At 46.4% G+C, this 20,037-nt stretch overlaps 1 protein-coding gene and 1 long non-coding RNA gene across 3 annotated transcripts in view; one reads left to right on the top strand and one right to left on the bottom strand.

Moving 5' to 3' along the window:
• Window positions 1–458: 458 nt before the first annotated feature.
• Stk35 (serine/threonine kinase 35) overlaps window positions 459–20,037 on the top strand; it is a 33,396-nt gene continuing 13,817 nt past the window's right edge. The window contains exons 1-3 of one of the 2 annotated variants that reach the window (XM_090352090.1): window positions 459–764; window positions 1,341–1,968; window positions 13,339–14,084. In XM_090352090.1, the coding sequence (XP_090208216.1) occupies window positions 459–764; window positions 1,341–1,968; window positions 13,339–14,051 (1,647 nt within the window). In that variant the 3' untranslated portion in view covers window positions 14,052–14,084. Of the gene's footprint in view, window positions 765–1,340; window positions 1,969–13,338; window positions 14,089–20,037 lie in introns of both variants that reach the window. The other variant, XM_090352089.1, reaches the window with a different exon arrangement.
• Window positions 3,492–9,647, bottom strand: LOC150050294 (uncharacterized). The gene is made up of 2 exons (XR_016538604.1): window positions 9,490–9,647; window positions 3,492–3,708 (listed from the first exon to the last, which is right to left on the bottom strand). It is a non-coding gene; the product is annotated as an uncharacterized LOC150050294 (long non-coding RNA).

The following is a 20,037-nucleotide window of genomic DNA, read 5'->3' as shown; positions in this document are numbered from 1 at the left end:
CCCCCACCCCCACACAGTTCCGCCTGGGGAGGAAACAAGATTAAGGGCGGATCACGGGGTGGGTGGTTCGGGAGCGAGGCTCCCGGCCACCAACGAGCAATCCCGGGAATCGGCCAATCGGCGTCTCCCGGCCGGTGTTTAGGAGGCGCCGGCTGGGGGGCGGTTAGTTCACCGGCCGGTCAGGCGGAGCAGGCGGGGCTCGGCGGACGTGGGAGGCGGCCGGGCGTGTGTGTGTGCGCTGTGTGTGTCGGGGGGGGGGGGGTGGAAATCGCCGCGTTTTGGCGCGTAATTTTTGTGAGTGGAGAATCCTCGTCCGTGATTGGATCTCGCCCGGCGCGGCGTCCGTCCGGGGGCTGGGCGGCGCGGTGCGCCCGGGGCGCGGCGGTTCCGTCGACCCCGGCCGGTCGCTCGGTGGGGGCCTCCTCACGGGGAGGGGGGGGGGCGCGGGGGTGGTGGTGATGGGCCACCAGGAGTCCCCGCTGACCCGAGCGGCGGCCCGGGGCGCCGCTTATATAAAGACGTTATGTAAAGGGTTCAGCTGGCGCCAACACGTGGAGGGCCACGGGAACCCGGACGCCGGGGCCGCCGCCAACGGCGCCGCGGTCGCCCACCGCACTCGGGCCGCCACCGCCGCCGCCGCCGCCGCCTCCGAGCCTCCCGTGACCCGCTCGCTGAGAAGGCCCCGGCCCGGAGCCAAGCAGCCCCCGGCGCGGCCTCCGAGGGGCAGGCGACGGGCCGTCGGAGACTGCCGCCGGGCCCGCCAGGTGAGTTGAAGGCGGGAGCTGGGGTGGCGCTCGGGGAGCCGGCCTCGGGGGCCCGGGGGGTGGCGCGGGGGCCGGCGACCCGTCTCTGCCGCCCGCGGGGACTCAGGCCGGTCCGTTGGGCTCCGCTACGACTCGATTCCGAGGACTGTTTACACCCGGGAGGACACCAGGTGGGCGCGGGGCGGGGGGGGGGTCCGGGGGCCGCTCCGGCCGGGGCCGCCATCGGAACCGCTGCCTTCTCTCCCGGGCGCCGGTCTGGACCCATTCGGAAGGCGTGTGGTTCTCGTCGGGGTCCTTGGGTGGGCGGTACCGGCCGGAGGAGCTCGGGAGAGCGCGCCGCCCGCCTTGGGCGCTCCTTTCCGGTTCCCCCCGCGGGCCGCGGCCCGATGGTGCCGTCCGCCCCGCTCGCCCCGCCCCTCCGGCCTGGCACCCGCGGCGGGGGCTTCCGTCTTAAAGGGGCCGCGGCGGCGGCGGCGGCGGCGGGAGGAGGGGTGGGGGGGTGGGGACGCTCCGCGGCCTGCGCGCCCGGCCTCCCCGCCTCGGCCTGGAGGTTTAACGGACACTTTTCACCCACAGGTCACCCTCCAAGGTCCCTTTCCTTCACGTCCCGGGGCCGGACGGAGGAATGAGGCAGGGGAGGCCCAGGCTGCGCCGTTGCGGCTCCCCTCGCCGTCCGAAGCCATGGAAACGGGGAAGGAGGACGGCGCCCGCAGAGGTACACAAAGCCCCGAGCGGAAAAGGCGAAGCCCAGTGCCGCGGGCGCCCAGCGCGAAGCTGAGGCCGGCGGCGGCGGCGGCCCAGGCCCAGGCCCAGGCCATGGATCCGGTGGCGGTGGAGGCCCCGGGCGAGGCCTTCCCGGAACGACGGCGGCCGGAGGGCGGCGGCGGCGTGGGCGGCGGGTCGACGCGACCGCGCTACAGCCTGTTGGCCGAAATCGGGCGCGGCAGCTACGGCGTGGTTTACGAGGCGGTGGCGGGACGCAGCGGGGCCCGGGTGGCGGTCAAGAAGATCCGCTGCGATGCCCCGGAGAACGTGGAGTTGGCCCTGGCCGAGTTCTGGGCCCTGACCAGCCTCAAGAGACGCCACCAGAACGTCGTGCAGTTCGAGGAGTGCGTCCTGCAGCGCAACGGGCTGGCCCAGCGCATGAGCCACGGCAACAAGAACTCCCAGCTCTACCTGCGCCTGGTGGAGACCTCGCTCAAAGGTAGGCGCCCCGGCTCCCCCCGGGCCCCCCCGGGCTCCCCCGGGCTCCCCCGGCAGAAGGATACAGAGCCTGTATCAAACGCCCAGGATGTGGGGCAAGTGGCACAGGTGGACTGTTGAGGTGGCTGACATGGGTCTCCTCTCTCTCCCGCACACAGAAACTTTACCCACACACAGGGCACATTCTCCCCTTCTGGCTCCGAGTTTTCCTGGCTCCGAGTTTTCCTGGCACACCCTCCATCTCCACCTCCCCCCCTCCCCCAAACAACAACAACAACAACACACGTGCGTTCCAGTCTGGGATACCCTCTGAGGATGGCATCTCTAGAGCCCTCTGGTGAACCGGTTAGTTTTCTAGTTTAGGCCTCTGGGGTGAGTCCTCTACAAGTGGGACTAAAGTTATCCTAGGAATAACACATTTAACTTCTTTTCCGGCCTTTTCACATTCGAAACCTTTTCTTTCTTTTTTTTTTTTTCCTTTTAAACTTCTGGGGCTGGTAGAGAAATGATTTTACTTAACGAAGAAATTAGTGCTTCTTGCGGCCCAAGGGGTTTGAAGTCCTGAGATAAGTAGCCAAGAATCTGTTTAGAGTGGGCTATAAAAAGTAAGTGATAGGCTAGAGAATCAAAAAGGAGAATGATTCTGTGTCCTGGCTTTGATCTGAGTGCTGAATTGCTCTTTGATAACTTTTTTTCCTATAATTAGAGAAACTTAAGGCTTTGAGGTGAACCAGTATATCCTGAAGGTTAATCAGCTTAAAGCCAGACTCTTAATTCTTGAGGTACATCTCTTAGCTTAAGTGATGAGAACCCAGATCAGGCTTTCTTCAAGTCTGGATCCTCTCACAGTAATGCTTCTCTCCCTATCATACAATGAAAATGGGAATGGGTAAAGAGTTAGGTTTGAACTGGCTAGTGTGAGTCTGGGACCATTTCCCAACTTTATTGTAAGGTCCCACAAACCTATCTAAAGTTTCAATTGTTTGACAATAGATTAGATAGTTCCATCTGTATCACCTTTGGTCCTTTTTCAGAGTAGACATCTTTATGCCCATACTAGACAAACCCAACATCCTCACTGGGTTGAAGACATCCCAAAGAGATTCTTATACCTTGAGTTTTCTAGGCATTTATCATTTACTTCCTAGTCCATTTGTTCTTGCCCATCTCCTGTTAAGGGTCTGGGCTTCTTATTTGTGATTGCCTTGGGAAGTATGAATTTGCTTAGCCAAACACTTGTAGGCTCATTTCATCTATGCCAGTATTGAAATTTCAGTGCAGTTTACAGGCCTTGCTTACTCTCCCAATGTAGGAATTTACATATTCATTGTCCTCAGGGAAAATTCCCAGTAAACAGTGGCAGCATAGTGTGGTGGTTAAGACTATGGACTTAGCAATGTACTCTCAGTCCTGGCCTGTCCTGAACTGAGTGACAGGGGGTGGGGTGGGGTGGGGTGGGGTAAGGTAAGGTTAAAACCTGTGAAGAGCATACAGTTTTATTGGAAGATGGGAAGATAGGAGTACCTGAGTCATAGGTTTGCTGTGCGCATGAAGAATATCAGTAATGCTCTGGATAAGGAGGAAATCACTGCCTCTCCATTCAGAATCCTCTTCTACTCTTTGAAATTTCAGTTCAGGTTGAATTTCAGTTTCAAACTTTGTTGGAAGGTGGAAAAACATATCCTGTTTCCTGCATTGTCGGCAGTAGCACGTTGATGACAACACTGTATTCTCAGTCTCCCTTTCGAAAGTAAAAAGGGAGAAATGAAAACTTTTAGACACTCTTAAGTAATGTGTTCTTTGAGAACACTGAAGTCTTCACAATTTTTAAGCCTCTGTATATTCTCTGAGCTACTACAAAAGAAATGTATGTGTTCTGTGCTTATGAAAGTACTAGTCAGTCACTATTCAGACTTAACCTGTCTGATGTTAACAAGTAGCAAATTTGCTTGCTAACATTTAAGTGAAGATCAGACCCAAATTAAATATTTCTGATTGTAGTTTCCAAGGTATAACAGTCTTGATCCCATCCATCAAGGGATTTGATTTGCTGCAAACTTTATAGCATGCAGTTAGGTCTAAGCTTGACAAAATTTGGGGGATAACCTAGCTCTATTTTTACAAAACGAAAGTTTTTGCAGCCACTTTTTTTCTCATCTCCTGGATTTAGAATGATTTTGGAATACTCCAAATATGCCTTGAAGTGTCCTGCATACACTTCGTACTGTCCCTAAGGTAGTATTTGGTAAAAACCAAAAACACCCTCACTTTTTGCCTCTGACAGATTTGAACACTGTAGCAGACTTAAATGGTGGGTTACTAACACTCACTAACAGGATCTCTTTAGCCTTTGTGCAGAATTAAGAGGAAAGAGAGTCAGGCTGTGGCAGATAAGGTAGATGGGGAAGAAACATGTGCCGAGTGCAAATTGGCAGAGAACTAACAAAGTGGCATTCATTTCACTGTTGGACCAACAGGATAGTTTTCTCCTTGTTACATTTCAACTCCCCTAGTGAGAACACAGAATATATTTCTATAATCTCCAGAAATTATTTTTTATATATATTTTTAATATATATAAAATCTTAAGACTGTTGTTTTCTACTACTTTAATACATTTCTATGCATTGCATCTTGTATGAGCATAGCTCCAAAGCACAACACAGACAGGTGTTATTTATCTGATCTGGGTGCTTTTCCATGGAGGAAACAAAAGTCCAGAAAAGGGACAGGTCTTATCCCAAATAAGTTAGACACGCAACTCAAACAAGCTTCAAGGCTATGCTAAAACAGATAAATGATTTGTAAATTGTAACTTTGAAGTGTCTTTCACATAGTGCTTAACACCTTGGTGGGGGAAAAGGCCATCAACCCTTTGCTTTTTTGTCTGCTTGTTTTCCATTCCTGAAAAGACCCTGTCTTGAGTACACACTTAAAACAAAGTGCTAAGTCAAGAAGACACCAGATAAGCTTGACTCATTTTCAGACTTCAGAAGTTCTGTTGCTCTTAATCCTTTCGGGCAAACATAGACACGGGACCCCCATTTCCTTTCCCTCAACCCCCCCCCAAAAAAATCTGGCTACTCAAGGCTCATAAAAACCAGGTTTAGAAAACCTTAGCCTCTAGTTGGTAAGACTGCTTCTGCTTTACCAGTTTGTATACTGCGCTCAGAATGCCTCTGGTGGTTTGGGATGGGTGAGAGTTTAGGTCCTTGACTGTTCACCATTGCTGAGTGACCACTGTGAGCACACTACTGTAGTGGAAGGCACTGCTCTGGGAGCCATGCATACATCTGCCTAGGATCAGCTACAACTCAATTGGGGCCAAGGATAAACTGAACAAGTAACTTGAGATCTGAACTAGGAGAGGGGTAGATCAGAGTTCTGGCATTGGATTGGTTGTCAGCCTGCAACCTCTCCCAGGCTGCTCTGGGCTCATTTGTAGGCTGCCACCCCCTACCCGGGCACCTAGAACACAACCCTGAACTCAACTACAGCTGGGAGCCCAGAGTTTAGAGACCCCCCCTCAGGTAGATAGTTGGGTAGTGATCTTTTGGCATCAAAGATAGAAGGGGGTGGGGTGGGGGCATACTAGTGAGATACACTACAGCACAAGATTTGGAATTGGAAGGTATTAGTATAAGTTTTACCCAGTCGAGAATCAAAACTTTTTGAATATTATTTGCAAGGTGCTACTTGAAAGACTTTGTAACTGTAACTCAGCCCTTGCTAGTATCTTTTGAAGTAAGACCTACAGTTATCTTTGTAAGTGAGGCTGCTAAGATTATGAAATTGCTTAGGGTAAAATTTGTGAGCAGGTAACCAGGATTCAAGCATAGGTATTCTAACTCAAATCTCCCAGCTTAACACTATAGGTATATTTGGGAGAGGTGGCTTTAATTTTAGGTTTCTTTTTTTCTTAGTACATTACTCAAACTAATGACTGTTAAGCTGTATTGTGGCATAGATCAATTTCTGTTGGTGCTGTCCTTGAATCCCAGCTGCAGGATCTCTGTTCCTGCTTTTTACTCTGCTCTTACATGTCTTGAGGCAACTGTTCCGGATTACTCTCTGGCTGACTTCTTTCCTTGTTTTTTGTGCATTGGGACTTTTAAGATATCAGCCCCAGTAGATACAAACAACCCTGACTTAATTGAGAGTGTTGGTTAATTGGGGGTTGCACTGGGTAAGGCTTCTTATAGTGTAAACTCCAAGGGAGTGCTTAGCTTTCTAGTAGAACTTCAGTTCACCTTGAATTTGGCCTTTGATGGTATCTTTGGGGGTAGAAACACCCCTTCCCCCCCCCCCACAAAAACACACACACATTCTAGATCCTGACCTACTTGTCTCTAATTTACATATTATGCATGCTTTTTTGTTAGTACACACAGGCTTCTTCTGCACCACAGAATTGAAGTCAAGAGACAAGGTAGCGTAGAGAAAACTTCTGTTACAGAAATTATATTAGTGCCCGGAAGATGGAGGACCGGCATCCCAACCATCTTCCCAGGAAGCTGACTTAGGTGGCTTGTATAGAGGAGAAATAATGGTCACAGACTGGTGGAGGTTTGTGGCCAGATGATGCTTAGCTGGGCTTGATCTAGTTCTGAGGCAATTTTCAGTTTTGCGAAGCCTTAGAGTTAAGATCATTATTTCCTGTGACTATTCTTGTCACTAATTAGTTTGCCCAAATACAGGTCATATTGTGTAATGGACAGGCTAAAGGGGAGCTGCCCTGAGCCTCCCTTGCAGATCACTAGACTAGGAAATGAAAGAAATCTTCATACTTAATTATTGCGAAACACCAGGGTCAGGTGAGATTAACCAGGGAGTCAGGCAGAGATCTAGTTTTGGTGCTCAAACTTTATTTCCTTTTTTAATCCTCTCTAGCTCATGATTTTTATTTTGTCTATTACTGAACACTCACACTCATTGTCTACAGTGGGGAACCCTGAGACTCTGTTTTACCACAAGTACCCAGGCTAGTGGAGATGATGATTGTGGTAAGGAGATTGACTTCAGTACAGCCTGTGAAAGATGCTGTAGGGAAGCAGCTGCCAAGAATGTGGACTCATAAGAAAGGATGGATTGATGAGTCAGGCGTGATTATGGCCAAAGCTGAGGCTTAGGTGTTTGATCAGGCCCACTGCATGTTGTGGTTGACCCAGGCTCTGCTCCCTTGGCTGGTAAAACCCATGTTTTAACCCATGTTTTAAACTGTTGGAATATTCCAAGGAGTAGTAGTAGCAGTTAGGATCTCAGTGTTTCATGTTCATTCTCTCAGGTAATCCTTTCTGCTGAGAAGCCAGTGGTTTTATAACTTGATGTTACAGAAGAGAAGAATCAGGTCAAGTATGTTGTCCTGATGGAAGGATGGAGCTTTAGATTTTAGATGTACTTTGCAGCTTCGTGTGTGTGTGTGTGTGTGTGTGTGTGTGTGTGTGTGTGTGTGTGTATTTTGCCAGTTCTGGAGCTTGAACTCAGGGCTTGGGCACTAACCTTTGCTTTCTCAAGACTAGCACTCTACCACTTGAGCCACGATACCACTTCCAGCCTTTTCTGTGATGTGGTACCAAGGAATCGAACCCAGGCCTTTGTGCCTGCTAGGCAAACGCTCTACCTTTAGGCTACACTCCCATCACCAAGCTTCTGTATTCTTGGCATTCATTAGGACCATTCGTCCTAATGGATGCTGTGCAGAGATATGAGCAGTTATGGTGTCCAGGTGCTACACATGTAAATGTTATAGCTGACACAGTCAAACTCAGTGATGCAGATGTTTCTTCTCTTCTTATGGAGAATGAAACAGGTTCTTAGGGTCTTGGGTCATAGCTGTGTAAGTGGTAGGAGAATGTTGATACAAAGTCCTCCTTGTTTCTTTTGGGCCTCTGGTTATTCTTGGCCTCTGGAGGACACCCTATCTTACTGGCAGCCATTCTAACAGGCCTGTTTAACTAATCTTAAGAGGCACTTTTGAGGCACGTTCGACACTTTGGACGCATCTAGTGCTGTGGACATGTTATTGTAAAGATACAACTCTAAATCTTTGAGTGGTAAGATAGGTTAGTATGTATACTCCTTTTTCTTAGGAAGGCATATTGTCCTGTGGGTCCTTGTCTTCAATCTGTTAGGACTGATTTTGTAGACAAGTCTTCAAGTGCTAAACAAAAACAGGAATAGTCTTATTCACACTTCATTTTTATGGTGTCTCTAATCCTATTTCTTAAATATAATTTTGAGTTTTCTCCATTGTTTTCCCTTTTCACATTAAACTTTGCTTATGATGGATTACATGACCTTCTGTTGGCTTTTAAACTAGGTTTTTGTTTAAAACTATAACATGGCTCTTTAAAACATTTAACCAAGTGGCAATATCACGACAAAATGTTAATATCCATAGAGGGTTGCATTCTTTCCAGGCTTTTCCTTTTATCTGTGCTGTAGGAAGAACGATTTGGAATGTTCAGTGTTTCTTTCATTAGTAGCATTTTTTGTTTTGTCTTTTGAGGGCATTTAGAATAAGTTTCTGGAGGTGGGACTGCTGTGTCAAATGCACTGTTTTTTTTTCTTCTTTTGGTGCTGGTCTTACAGCTTGAACTTGCAGCCTGGGCACTTGTCCCTGAGCTTTTGTGCTCAAAGTGGGTGCTCTGTTACCTAAGCCACAGCTCCATTTCTGGGTTTTTGGTGGTCAATGGGAGATAGGAGTATCTTAGACTCAACTGACAGACTCTGATCTCAGTCTCCTGAGTACCGAGGATTATAGGCATGAGCCACCAGTTACCTGGCTTGAACCAAGCATATTTAAGACTTGGGAGATAAAATGTTGAATTGCTGTCATCTTAGCAATTGAAATTAAAATCAAAGTCCTCTATTGAGAAAAGTCTGTGTGGCTGGACAGTGGCCCCCAGGGACTTTGTTATTTATGTACACAAAGGAGTTCAATGTTCAATCTACTTATAAGAAGCTTTTACCAGAGAGGGAAATGGAATATCCAAGGAGAAATGGCTGCTGGCACCAAGATGACCGTGGTGAGTACCTAGGCCATGGAGTCTGGGTCCTGCTCCCAGCTAGTTGTGTCATTTCCTTGAAGCCTCTGCCTTCTTCCTTAAAGGGGGTGTGTAATGGTCAGGATAGGAGTTTGGAGGAGATTGGGTCCGATAATTTTTCCTTTATATCATACTCTTGTATGTAAAGTTACTAAATTCTATTGATCCTAAGCCACCAAACCTTTGGTTGCTATTTGCCTCATTTTTTGGTCGCTTCTAGCTGCAGAACTTCTGTAAAGTTCTCAGTTGCTCTTCTAGCCCATCAGCCTCCAGAGGGAACTTGACCCACCCAGTGTCCTTAGACCTAATCCTGATTTCACATGTGTCTGAGACTAGTGGTAGACCCAGGTCATCTATAGTCTGTCAGCACATAAAAAAGATAGGTTTTAGATTGATGCCTCCTTAGATAATGTATAGTAAGTAGATGGAGGACTTCTAATTTATTTCTATTGGTCACTGCCCACTTGCAGGCATACCTCCTCTGTGATTCTCCTGGGCTGCCTGGTCCGAGGTTGCTTGGTTTCTGAGCCCATGAGGCTTGATTGGAATTGGAGTTAACTGGAAGCTGGATAGCTAACTTCTGAAAGAGGCGTGGGAATCATAGGTTTATAAAATCCAGGGTGTTTTGTGTGTCTTGTCAGAAGATGTCTGCTTTTCCAGAGCTCATACTGCTCATACTGTTTACTGTTGTCGGGTGGGGCCTGCTGGCCTTTTTTCTTCATAAAGCAAGCTGGGTTTTTTTGTTTGTTTTTAAAGTAATAGGGATTAAGCCCCAGGTCTTCTGTATGTTGGGCAAGTGCTTTACAAGTGAGCTATGTCTCCAGCCATTTTTATTTTCACACAGATCTCTGTGTTGTCTAGGGTGGAATTGACCTTGTAATTTGCCTGTTTCTGTCTCCCTGTCAAGGCTTAGGGCATGTATCACCACACCCTTCAGTGGCCCACGTTTTAATGGAAGACGTTACTATGTATTTCCATGAGTAATGATAATGCTCATAGCGTCTGGTTTTGGGGTATTGTTCAGTATCTGTCTCTCTGCAAACTGCAACAAGGGAAATGCTTGGAAATGTAGAATTTATTTCAGACTTGAGGGAAAGGTAGTAAAACGGTCCAAAGGTAAACCTGCCTCTTGAATCAATCAGCGCTCTGTCAGCTGAAAGACTGGTCTGTTTGAAAAACTTGGCTGTGGAAGCTTAGGTCCCACCTAACTACTTGTGACCTATGGCTGTTCCTTCTGAGCAGGTTACTTAACTTCCTTAACCTCTTTCATCCTCACTTTCCTCACCTGTAAAATGGGATGTAATGAACTTTTATAGTAGTGCCTGAAAACCAGTGAACTCTCATATTCTCTTCGCCTCTTCTAAATAACGTCCTCCTTTTGCACCTCTCTGGAAAGAAAAAAAAAAGTTTTTAATTCTCACTATAAGTCTTGATTGTTTATGTGTTCTGGTACCAGAGATTGAACTTGGAGCCCAACATCCTTGCTTACGTGCTCATGGCTGGCACTCTTCCAACCTGAGCCACACCTGTAGCCCAGTTGTTTTTTGCTGATTATTGGAGACCACATACATCTATTCTAATTATGTTATACATATTGAAAGTGGGGACATAACCAAGAATGTGGTAGGGAGTCTTCTGTGGGGGGCTGGGCTGAAATTAATCAGCTGACCTCCATCAGCCACTACTGTGGTGGACCACCGTGACTTTCAGGGTCTTAGGAGTTAAGGTCACTGTTCCAGTGACAAACAATCCCAGACAGGGGCGGGAGGAAATCACAAGTAAGAAATCTAACTCCTGCTGCCTCAACAGTTGCAAGGTGTGCTAGCATTTCTTTGGATTAAGGAGTTTAGCATGAGTTGCTAACCAGAATGTTTGGTATTACTTATAAAACTTGAATAAAATGTTAAGACCATGGCCTTGGCTGTTGAAGAGGGAAGCTACTTGGGCAACCAGGCTGGCATAAAGTAGATTGCCTTTCAAGCTGGCCTTGCAGTATTCATTCAGTTGCATATTATGGACATGGCTGTGAAGGTTTCCTTGAGGATCATAATGATCATTTGGCAGAGATGTGGAGGATGCTTTTAAGGTAGAGACTGTCCCAAGAAAGAGTGTCCTGGTGTACCTGGAATGTAGGTTTTAGTTGTTTTAACCTAAAAGATGTGATGTTCTCCATGGCGTATAATTCTCTGGTTTTTCTGATCACCAAATGCATTCTTTTAATGTGTAACACTTCATTGCAGCCTATAGTATTGCGGTTATTGAAATGTGACTTTGAAGGACCTAGTTGGGGTCTGGGGTGATGAGGATGTTAGTGATGGGTCGGATGTTAGTGATGGGTCGGTGGGGTTTTCCTCCCCAGTATCTTACCGCCGAAAGGTATTTCAGTAATCCTGTAATTAAGGGGTAATTCTCAAATTTGATAAGACTGAGGCTCAGAGGTTTAGGGTTTTGTTTATAAAAGTTTTCATTGTCTTTCATCATACCTTGCCTTGTGCATGTCTTCCACTGAATGTAAGGATCAATACAGTAAGCCAGTGCCTAGAATCAGGGTATGTATCCAGACCCCCTTTTCTCTGGTCTGTGCCCAACATGGTCTTGTTTCTCCAGCCTGGTTTGCTTCTCCAGAAATACCAAGTGCTAGGTACTATCTCTTCCTCCAGTCTGGTAAGAAGTACTAGAGAGGCCAAACAAGACAGACCTAGCTCCTGCACAGGAGCCCGTTTGCCCTGTCTAGGCGCTGACTTGTAACCCTTTTTTTTGTCTGAATACTCATGATCTAGTCCTGCACTACAGCCTGTTTGGCAGTCTTGTTTTCTTAGTTCCACTCAGTCGCTATAGTTACCAGCTTTGTGTATAAAATGATCATCATTCTCCACCCTTCATTCTTCCACCGGAAATCCCACTGTTATCTGATGTGGCCTTTTAGGAAGGAGTTTGATGGCTTTTTAAACTTTTTCTTTCTGGCTGTACCACCAGGGATCATTTCTTGTTTTCCTTTTTCTGACTCTCTAGATGGGTTTAGGCTTGAGATTACAGTTGCATTTTGTAGTGTTTTTAGGTAGAAAGCCTCAGTAGCTTGCCAGTGACCTAGAAAGAGGATTATGAGAGGGGGAAACAACTGATCTGGGGTGGGGGGAAGCCATCTGTCCTGAACTGGTTCTACCTGTATTACTTTGTGGATAATATAAACAAATAAATTATATAATTGCAGTAGAAGGGAAGTCTGTCTGATTGTGGTCAGGTTAATCTTGGCTCAACCTGGATCTCACAGACCTTTGTGAGGCAGGGCCTTGGGAACATCAAGGCCATTGGAGTGGCAGAAATCATTGAGATCACAGCTGTGGCTGTCGGGGGAAGTGCAGCCCTTGTCTTTGTTGTATGGTTATATCATACTGGGAACCAGAGGACATATTTCAAGGTGTGACTTGGGTAAAATTGTCCCTTATGTCTACCCTGGGTGAATTCCTTCTCTGTGGGCTCAGTAAGACTTTCAGAGTTCTAAATGAAAAGTACATCAGGGTTGGCATAGAGAAGACACTTGCCATCTTTCTACTTTCAAGCGCCACACAGCTAAAGGAATCTGCATATGCCTCTAGTTCAGATTCCACTGTTCCCATTAGACTTTACATTTAGCTGGCTTATTTGTCCCTGTGGTCCATTATTTCCTGCTCCATCTTAGCCCAGAGTTGCTGTCTTGCATCTTCTTGCTAATCTGTATCCTTCAAGGGTATCTTGGGTTGGGTCTTGCCTCTTCTGACTTGTTTGCATTGGTTCTGTGTGGTAGGAGTTGACCTTGCTGCCCCAGTACTATTCATGGTGCATGCAAAGCTAAACTTTATAGAGCCAGAAGTATGTTAAGGTAGAACAAACTTACAGTGCCATTCTGCATGTCTTAATAAGAATCCTACTACAATTCAGGAAAGGAGAGGGAAGGTCATTTGTCTGGTATGGAGCCAACAGTGATAGTAGAAGCACACTTGGACCTCTTTCCTCTCCCCAGGATGCAGTACTAGGCATTGGGTAGAATGATGGCTCCTAGTCAAAGATACTAAAGAAACAAAAACAGATCTGTGAAACTCTGTGTTTCTACTGAGGCCTCTTCATTTTCAGTGCCAGACGCTTCACTCATCCCTGGTGCTGTCGCTCGTTGGCCTGTCCTATGTGGATTGAAATAGGCCTGTCTGTGTAGAGTTGGTGTAGTGCCATTTGTGTAGGTCCTCTTGAAGCAATTATTTGTCACCTTAATACAGCTTATCCCTTTGGTTGAAAAGTAATGTGAATATATCCATGTCACTGAAGCTTTTTCCTGTCCTCCTTTGACTTAGGAGAAAGGATCCTGGGCTATGCTGAGGAGCCCTGCTATCTCTGGTTTGTCATGGAATTCTGTGAAGGTGGAGACCTCAATCAGTATGTCCTGTCCCGGAGGCCAGACCCAGCCACCAACAAAAGTTTCATGCTACAGCTCACGAGTGCCATTGCCTTCCTGCACAAAAACCACATCGTGCACAGGGACCTAAAGCCAGACAACATCCTCATCACTGAGCGGTCTGGCACCCCCATTCTCAAGGTGGCAGACTTCGGACTGAGTAAGGTCTGTGCTGGTCTGACACCTCGAGGCAAAGAGGGCAATCAAGACAACAAAAATGTGAATGTGAACAAATACTGGCTGTCGTCAGCCTGCGGCTCAGACTTCTACATGGCTCCTGAAGTCTGGGAAGGACACTACACAGCCAAGGCGGACATCTTTGCTCTGGGCATTATCATCTGGGCAATGATAGAAAGAATCACTTTCATTGACTCTGAGACCAAGAAGGAGCTCCTGGGGACCTACATTAAACAGGGGACTGAGATCGTCCCTGTTGGTGAGGCGCTGCTAGAAAACCCAAAGATGGAGTTGCATATTCCCCAGAAACGTAGGACTTCCATGTCTGAGGGGATCAAGCAGCTCTTGAAAGATATGTTGGCTGCTAACCCACAGGACCGGCCTGATGCCTTTGAACTTGAAACCAGAATGGACCAGGTCACATGTGCTGCTTAAATTCAGGCCTGACCGTCTTGGATGTTTTTTAAAGTAGGTGAGTGCTCTCTTTCTGTCCTGTATGCCCACTCACTAAACTGAGTTCTGTGTCCTCCTTCCTCTTGCAGACATGGTGGAGTCAGGGAAAAGTACAGGGGTGATGAGAAGGTAGATTTTTATTCTTTAAATGATCCTCCCCCCTCTCCCCCTTCCACATACATACACACACATAACTATACACCACCATGATGTCTCTGCCAAAGTCTTGCTGAAGAGATAGGTTAGATAAGATTGAGTACAAGTTGGGAAAGCTAGTTTTTTTAGAGGAGTTTGTTGGCTCAGTCTCAATGCCTAGGAAATGCTTTTTCTCACTGTCAGGTAAGAAATGCTCACTGTAGCAAATGTGCAGAAGAGGTACAGCTTTTCAGGGTAATCATTGCTCTCCATATTCAGACATGTTACATGGGTTAGCTCTTTTTGTAGCTAGGGAGAGTGTTTTCTGGTCTTTTTACTGAATACAGATTTGAACACCTGTCATATTTGGAAAGGATAGCTTTCGGTGATGAAATGGCCTCCCATTGAACTACAAGCTGTCACTACATTGTAGATACTTACGAAGAATAGTAATAGTCTTGTGGAAACCTTTGCTGTTTAAGAGTTATTGTGGCTTTTTTGTCAAGTGTGCTGCTAGGCTTTGGGGTAACTTGATAAGCCAAATCAGCCTTTTTCTTGTCCTTGTGAATTCTGTGGCCTAATTAGAGAGAAAAGCATTTTCAATATTTATCATTGTGAAAAGGGAAGTTATCCTCTCAGGTGGTACTCCAAGGCAAAAGTGGGGATTTAGGGGAAGTGGGGAGGATCCCAGGATCTACAGAGGAGCTGGCGCCAGGGAGAACTTGACACAGTGGTTAGACTAGACCTAGATTAGTGAGGAGATAGAGGATCAGGACAGAGCAGTGTGGTCAGAGATTAGAAAATCCAGATGTGTATGCCTTTAACAAGGTGGCGATTCTTGTATACTGGACAAGAATCCAAGCTATAGACCAGACAGATCAGACATTGATCCGCATATTTTTACATGTACCATAAGTGTCCTACCCAAGATCATATTAAATTATGGGCAGCTATGTCTTAACCTTGTACCTGCGCTTTTTTTTTTTCTTAATGCCAGTAAGGCAAGGTAGAATAAGCTCTTAGATTCAGCTGAAGTCTTGAAGTAAGGTAGAAGTGCTGGTCTACACAGTTTGTAGGAAGGAACCAACAGGTACAGAGCCTCTGTCACCTGAGTTTATTTTTCCTCCCCTTCCCCTTGTCACTCTTAGATTGCTGGGTGGAGTTGGTTCATACCAAGTTGAACAGGTTGCATCTGTAGTGTTTACAGCATCTGTATTTCTGGGTGTGTCACTAGACTTAATTCTGTCATTCCACAACCATTCATGAATACCTTCCAGGTGCCAGACCCATTTGTCCACCACCCGTTAAGAGAATGACAGTTCCCAAAGCCAGCTTGAGGGTAAAGGGTTTCATGCTGTCACTTTCTGTTTTCAGTCTTTTCTGCTTTTATAAGATTTCCAGAATTCAAGTTTGTCCCAGTATAGGAGGAAAGTTGTCATTGGAAGAGGGACCTGAATTTGGGTTATGATTATGGGGTTGTCACAATTAAGATCATTTGGCTCCCATTTGGACATCCACACTTGAGATTTGCACTGCTTTACTGAACAAAGTTTTGGGTAACTGAGCGATTCCTTGCCTAGGAGAAATAGGTGACACTGGGGGAAAGAAATGAAGGTGGCCGGGGAGAGAAAAGGTTTGATTTTCAGTCTAGCCAGAGCTAGTCCATTAGAGAATCAAGGTTGTGTTGGTAAGAACATTGAGACTAGGACCTCTTTTCCCTGCCCAAGTTTATAGATGGCAAGAAGTTAATTCCACATATTCATTCAGCATGTTTATTGGGAAACTAATTGCCAGGTACCCTTGTAGGTAGGCACATATTGTACATTAGTGAACAAAAAATGTGTTTACAGTGTGCAGCTCACACTGTATTGAACACAGTGAACACATGGCATCCACTAGGAATGACTAAAGGCTGAGTGAGGGTGGGATCTGTAGAGCAGAAGAGAAGTGAATGTGGAGTGGTTGGGAGGGTTCTTTGGTAGGGTAGGCCTTATAACCTGTTGCAAAGATTTTGGCTTTTAATTTTGTGGCAAAATGGAAAGCCACTGGAATATTTTGAATTCTGTGATAATCTGGCCCTTTGGAAGGATCTCTGTATCTACTGTGCTCAGAGTAGCGGAAAGGGAGCAAGTGAAGGGTAAGATGATGAGATTGGCTTGAAATGGTGGAGCAAGGAAATAACTGCCAGACTGTGGGTGCATTCTAGAGTGGGAGCCCAGGGTTCTAGTGGATTGGGTATGAGATAGAAGGAATTTAAGGATGACTCCAAGGTTTTGGCCTAAGCAGTTGGCAACAGCGATTAAAGGAGATGGGGGGAGGACATTGGGAGGAGTGGATGTGGTTGAAACGTTGGCACCCCTGTAGAGAATGAGTACAAGTGTGTGGAGAAGAGTGGGTACTTGGCCGAGTCTGGAGTTTCTACATTATAGCCTAGATATACAGCTGTGGATTGCCAAAGAGATGGGAGGACAGCCTGGGCTGCACATAGTCACTGGATTTACCAGACTGAGAAGTCTTCATACTCCAGCAATTTTTGTTGGAGTAATGGTGAATCACTAACTAGAGTGAATTTGAGAAGGAATGAGGAGGAGATAAAGACTGCCAGAGAATAGGCCCGTTGATTCTTCAAAAGATTTGGGTATGAAAACCCCCTTACAATTGTTGAAATGGAAGACTTCAGAGATTTTTTGTTTTGTGGTAATTGGGAGTATTTGCAAATATTTAAAGTTAAAACATGTTTTAATGTTTCCAACAACTGAAGAATATGCTAATTACATGTTATTATAAATACTATATTTAGTTTGGATGCAGTGGCTGCTGTCTGTAATCTCATCTACTCAGAGGATCCTCTTAGCAAGTACAAGGCCCTGACTTGAAACCTTAGTACCACTGCTATATAAACATTGACAGCTATGGATACAGATGTATATATAGCATGTCTCATTTAACAAGCTCTGCCTTCTTTATGTACTTTTTGGGCTTCATTAGTAGTCATCTGGGTTCTTATCAGCTGTGCATTATTATCTAGTGCTGTGTCACTCATAGGTTAACCTGGAAAACACCATTGTACACAAAGGGAGAAAATCAAGTTTTTAAAAAGCCCAGTCAGGTGCCGTTGTCATTGTGAATGTTTATCTTCCAAGACTGTATGTTGAGAGCCATGCACACACATGGCTCTTTCTGAGGAATTTTGCCAATATAGAGGAGCCAAAAAGTAGGATGGTGGCTAAAACCTAGAGAAGAAGGTTATGTTAGGTCCCCAGGAAAAGGATAGAACGTTTTCATCCTGGATCCCCAGCTACTTTCTGGTTAAACTTGTCATGGCCCAAGCTAGCAGCACATAGTAAAGGAGCACATCCAACCACAGTAATGACATGAAGACTTCTCTTTGTCATGTAAGATAGTAAATTTCAGAGTATCATTTAGTTGAAGCTTTTTTCCCTCCAGAATGAAAGAAAACATACTTGGGGCTGGAAGTTGATATTCCTCTGGAAGGATTGCTTGCTGTCTGGTGACTGGACTAAGTTGCATTTCTGTGGCTTACTGGCTGTGTGACCACAGGCAACCTGTAGAATGGACTCGGTCATACTTGTCTTGTGGAGGGGAAGGAGGATCTCAGGAGGCCGTGCCTGAAGTGAAGTGCTATGTGACCCAGTGTGGCCTGAAAGGGAGGCCTTTCGCCCCTCTGAAGATGGTGACCCTCTGTGGCGTGGCTTCAGAGGATTGCCAGAAAGATTTTCTTTTTCAACAAAGCTGTATTCAAGGCCATGTGTCCCACTGCTTCTTTCAGAAAAAGTCCCTATCTCTCCCTTATTTGTTAATTTGGGGAGATATTTAATCCCTTCTAATGGGTCCTACCAGCCAGTCCCAAGCCTTACCCCACACAGGAAACTAGTCAAACTGATGTGCCAGGTGCCACCGCCCTCAGGGAGGCACATTCATGGCCAAGTCTGCCGCCCAGTACACAAACCTTGGTTACTAGGGCCTTTTGGAGCCAAGCCCTTGAATGACGTGCATTTGGAGTGGACAGCTAAGGCCTCCGAAGGAAATCAGATGTTGATGTGATCTGAGGAGTCATAGAAAAGTCTTTGCTCCATCTGAGATGTTGGTAGTGGCCTAATCCACAGAAAGAAAGTAGGCTTGGTTTCTTCTTGAAGATTTGAGCACATTACATATTTGAACTCTCATGCTTTGAGTCATCTATAAATCATTTGTGAATTCCAGATAATCTACATAATGGAACTCAACAAATAACTGAGTCTCCACTAGGTTGAATTTCCTGCCCACCCAGCTCTGGGCACTTTGAATGATAGGTCCTTGAGACATGTGATAGCCTTCTCATGGGAGGTAGTTTCTTCTATTCTGGCAAAGTCAAGAGTATACTGGTGGGCAAATAGTCCCCTCAAAAACATACAACAAGCTTTACAGGAAGGCAGAGCAGTCAAGGGCAAGGAGGATTCTATGCCCCCAAAACTGGTCTCAGCTTAATCTCTGATAGAGCTGTGAGTTACGTGTAGGGCAGTAGGAGGAGGGATTATTAAATCCTTTAGAATAAAGGCTCAATTTAAAGTAGATTATTGTGGGGAGAAAGCTGTATATAAACTGATTTCTGTTGTATCTTTTAGCTGCTACGGGGATTTGACCTTTCAACCTCACATGCTTGCTCAGCCTTTTTTGTTGTTGTTGTTTTAATCATGACTGGGCCCTACAACTTGAGCCACACACCCAGTCCAGCATTATGCTGGTTAATTAAACATAATTTTTTGGGCAACTATCTTCTAACCTTGATCCTCAGAGCTCTGCTTCCTAAGTAGCTGGAATTAATAAATGTGAGGCACTGGTACTCAGTTGATCAGTTTTTTTGATGCAGGTTTGTCTAAAACAATGAACCTTTACTTCCCCCACCTCTTTTGTGTCTCTCATCTGGACAGTTTCTGTCTCTGTGGCCATGCCTTATTTCTAACTAGTATTGCACAGGCTGTGCCAGAAAAGAGGGACTGTGGGGGAAGAGGCAGTGTTTGGTTCTCTCTTGGCTCCAGGAAAATGAAGCCAGCCTTCGACTGTAAAGACCCAGTGTCTCTTGAGTAAGTACCAACGTATCCCTTAGGGTCTCTTGTCTACTGCTGTTTTGGAGTTCTTCCCTAGTGAGGTGGTTCTGGCTGCTCTCTGGTGGCTGGCTGCTGCCATCTCTCAATTGTCCCTGCTGCTTCAGCCAGAGGAAGCTGTCTGTTATGTAATGGGCCTCTGGCCTCCAGGGATCATCTGTCCCTGAAAGGTTGCAGGATACTGGAGCATCTGGGAAAGGACAAGTCTGCCCTGGGGCTGTGGAGGGCAGCAAAACCCAGGTGCTGTTTGCACCTGGCATCCTTGGCTACTCCAGCCAAGGCAGCATCCATTGGGGCAAGTCTTTGGGGCTCTGCTGATCATCCTGTGAGCAAAGCTGCCTGAAGGCCGCTTGATACATAGGCCCTCCCACTGACAATAACAACCTGCTGAGAGAGGCCCCTGGCTTGTTACATGCAAAGGCCCTGCTGTTCTTCCCCTTTGTTCACCTTTGTTCTGAATAAGCACCGCCCATACTGTAATTATATGCTGAGCTGATGACCTAACTGGCTCTCAGCAGCAAAGGAAGCTCACTTTCCTGAGATCTCCGGAGTCCTGACTTGGCAGGTCAGGTATATATGAGAGAAGGGTTCACTGTTCCTTCTGTCTCCTATAACTGTTGGTAGGTTTATACTTGGAGGTAGAGAATGAATTCCCTCTCCAGAAAGGACTACACTGATTTCTCTTGTGGGTCAGTGTACAGGGCTGCTGTGGTGCTCTCTAGAGTGGG

This window comes from Megascapheus bottae, chromosome 18 (genome assembly GCF_031878675.1).
Source record: "Megascapheus bottae isolate mThoBot1 chromosome 18, mThoBot2.hap1, whole genome shotgun sequence".
Classification (NCBI taxonomy): domain Eukaryota; kingdom Metazoa; phylum Chordata; class Mammalia; order Rodentia; family Geomyidae; genus Megascapheus; species Megascapheus bottae.
This window is presented reverse-complemented; position numbering and strand designations above follow the sequence as displayed.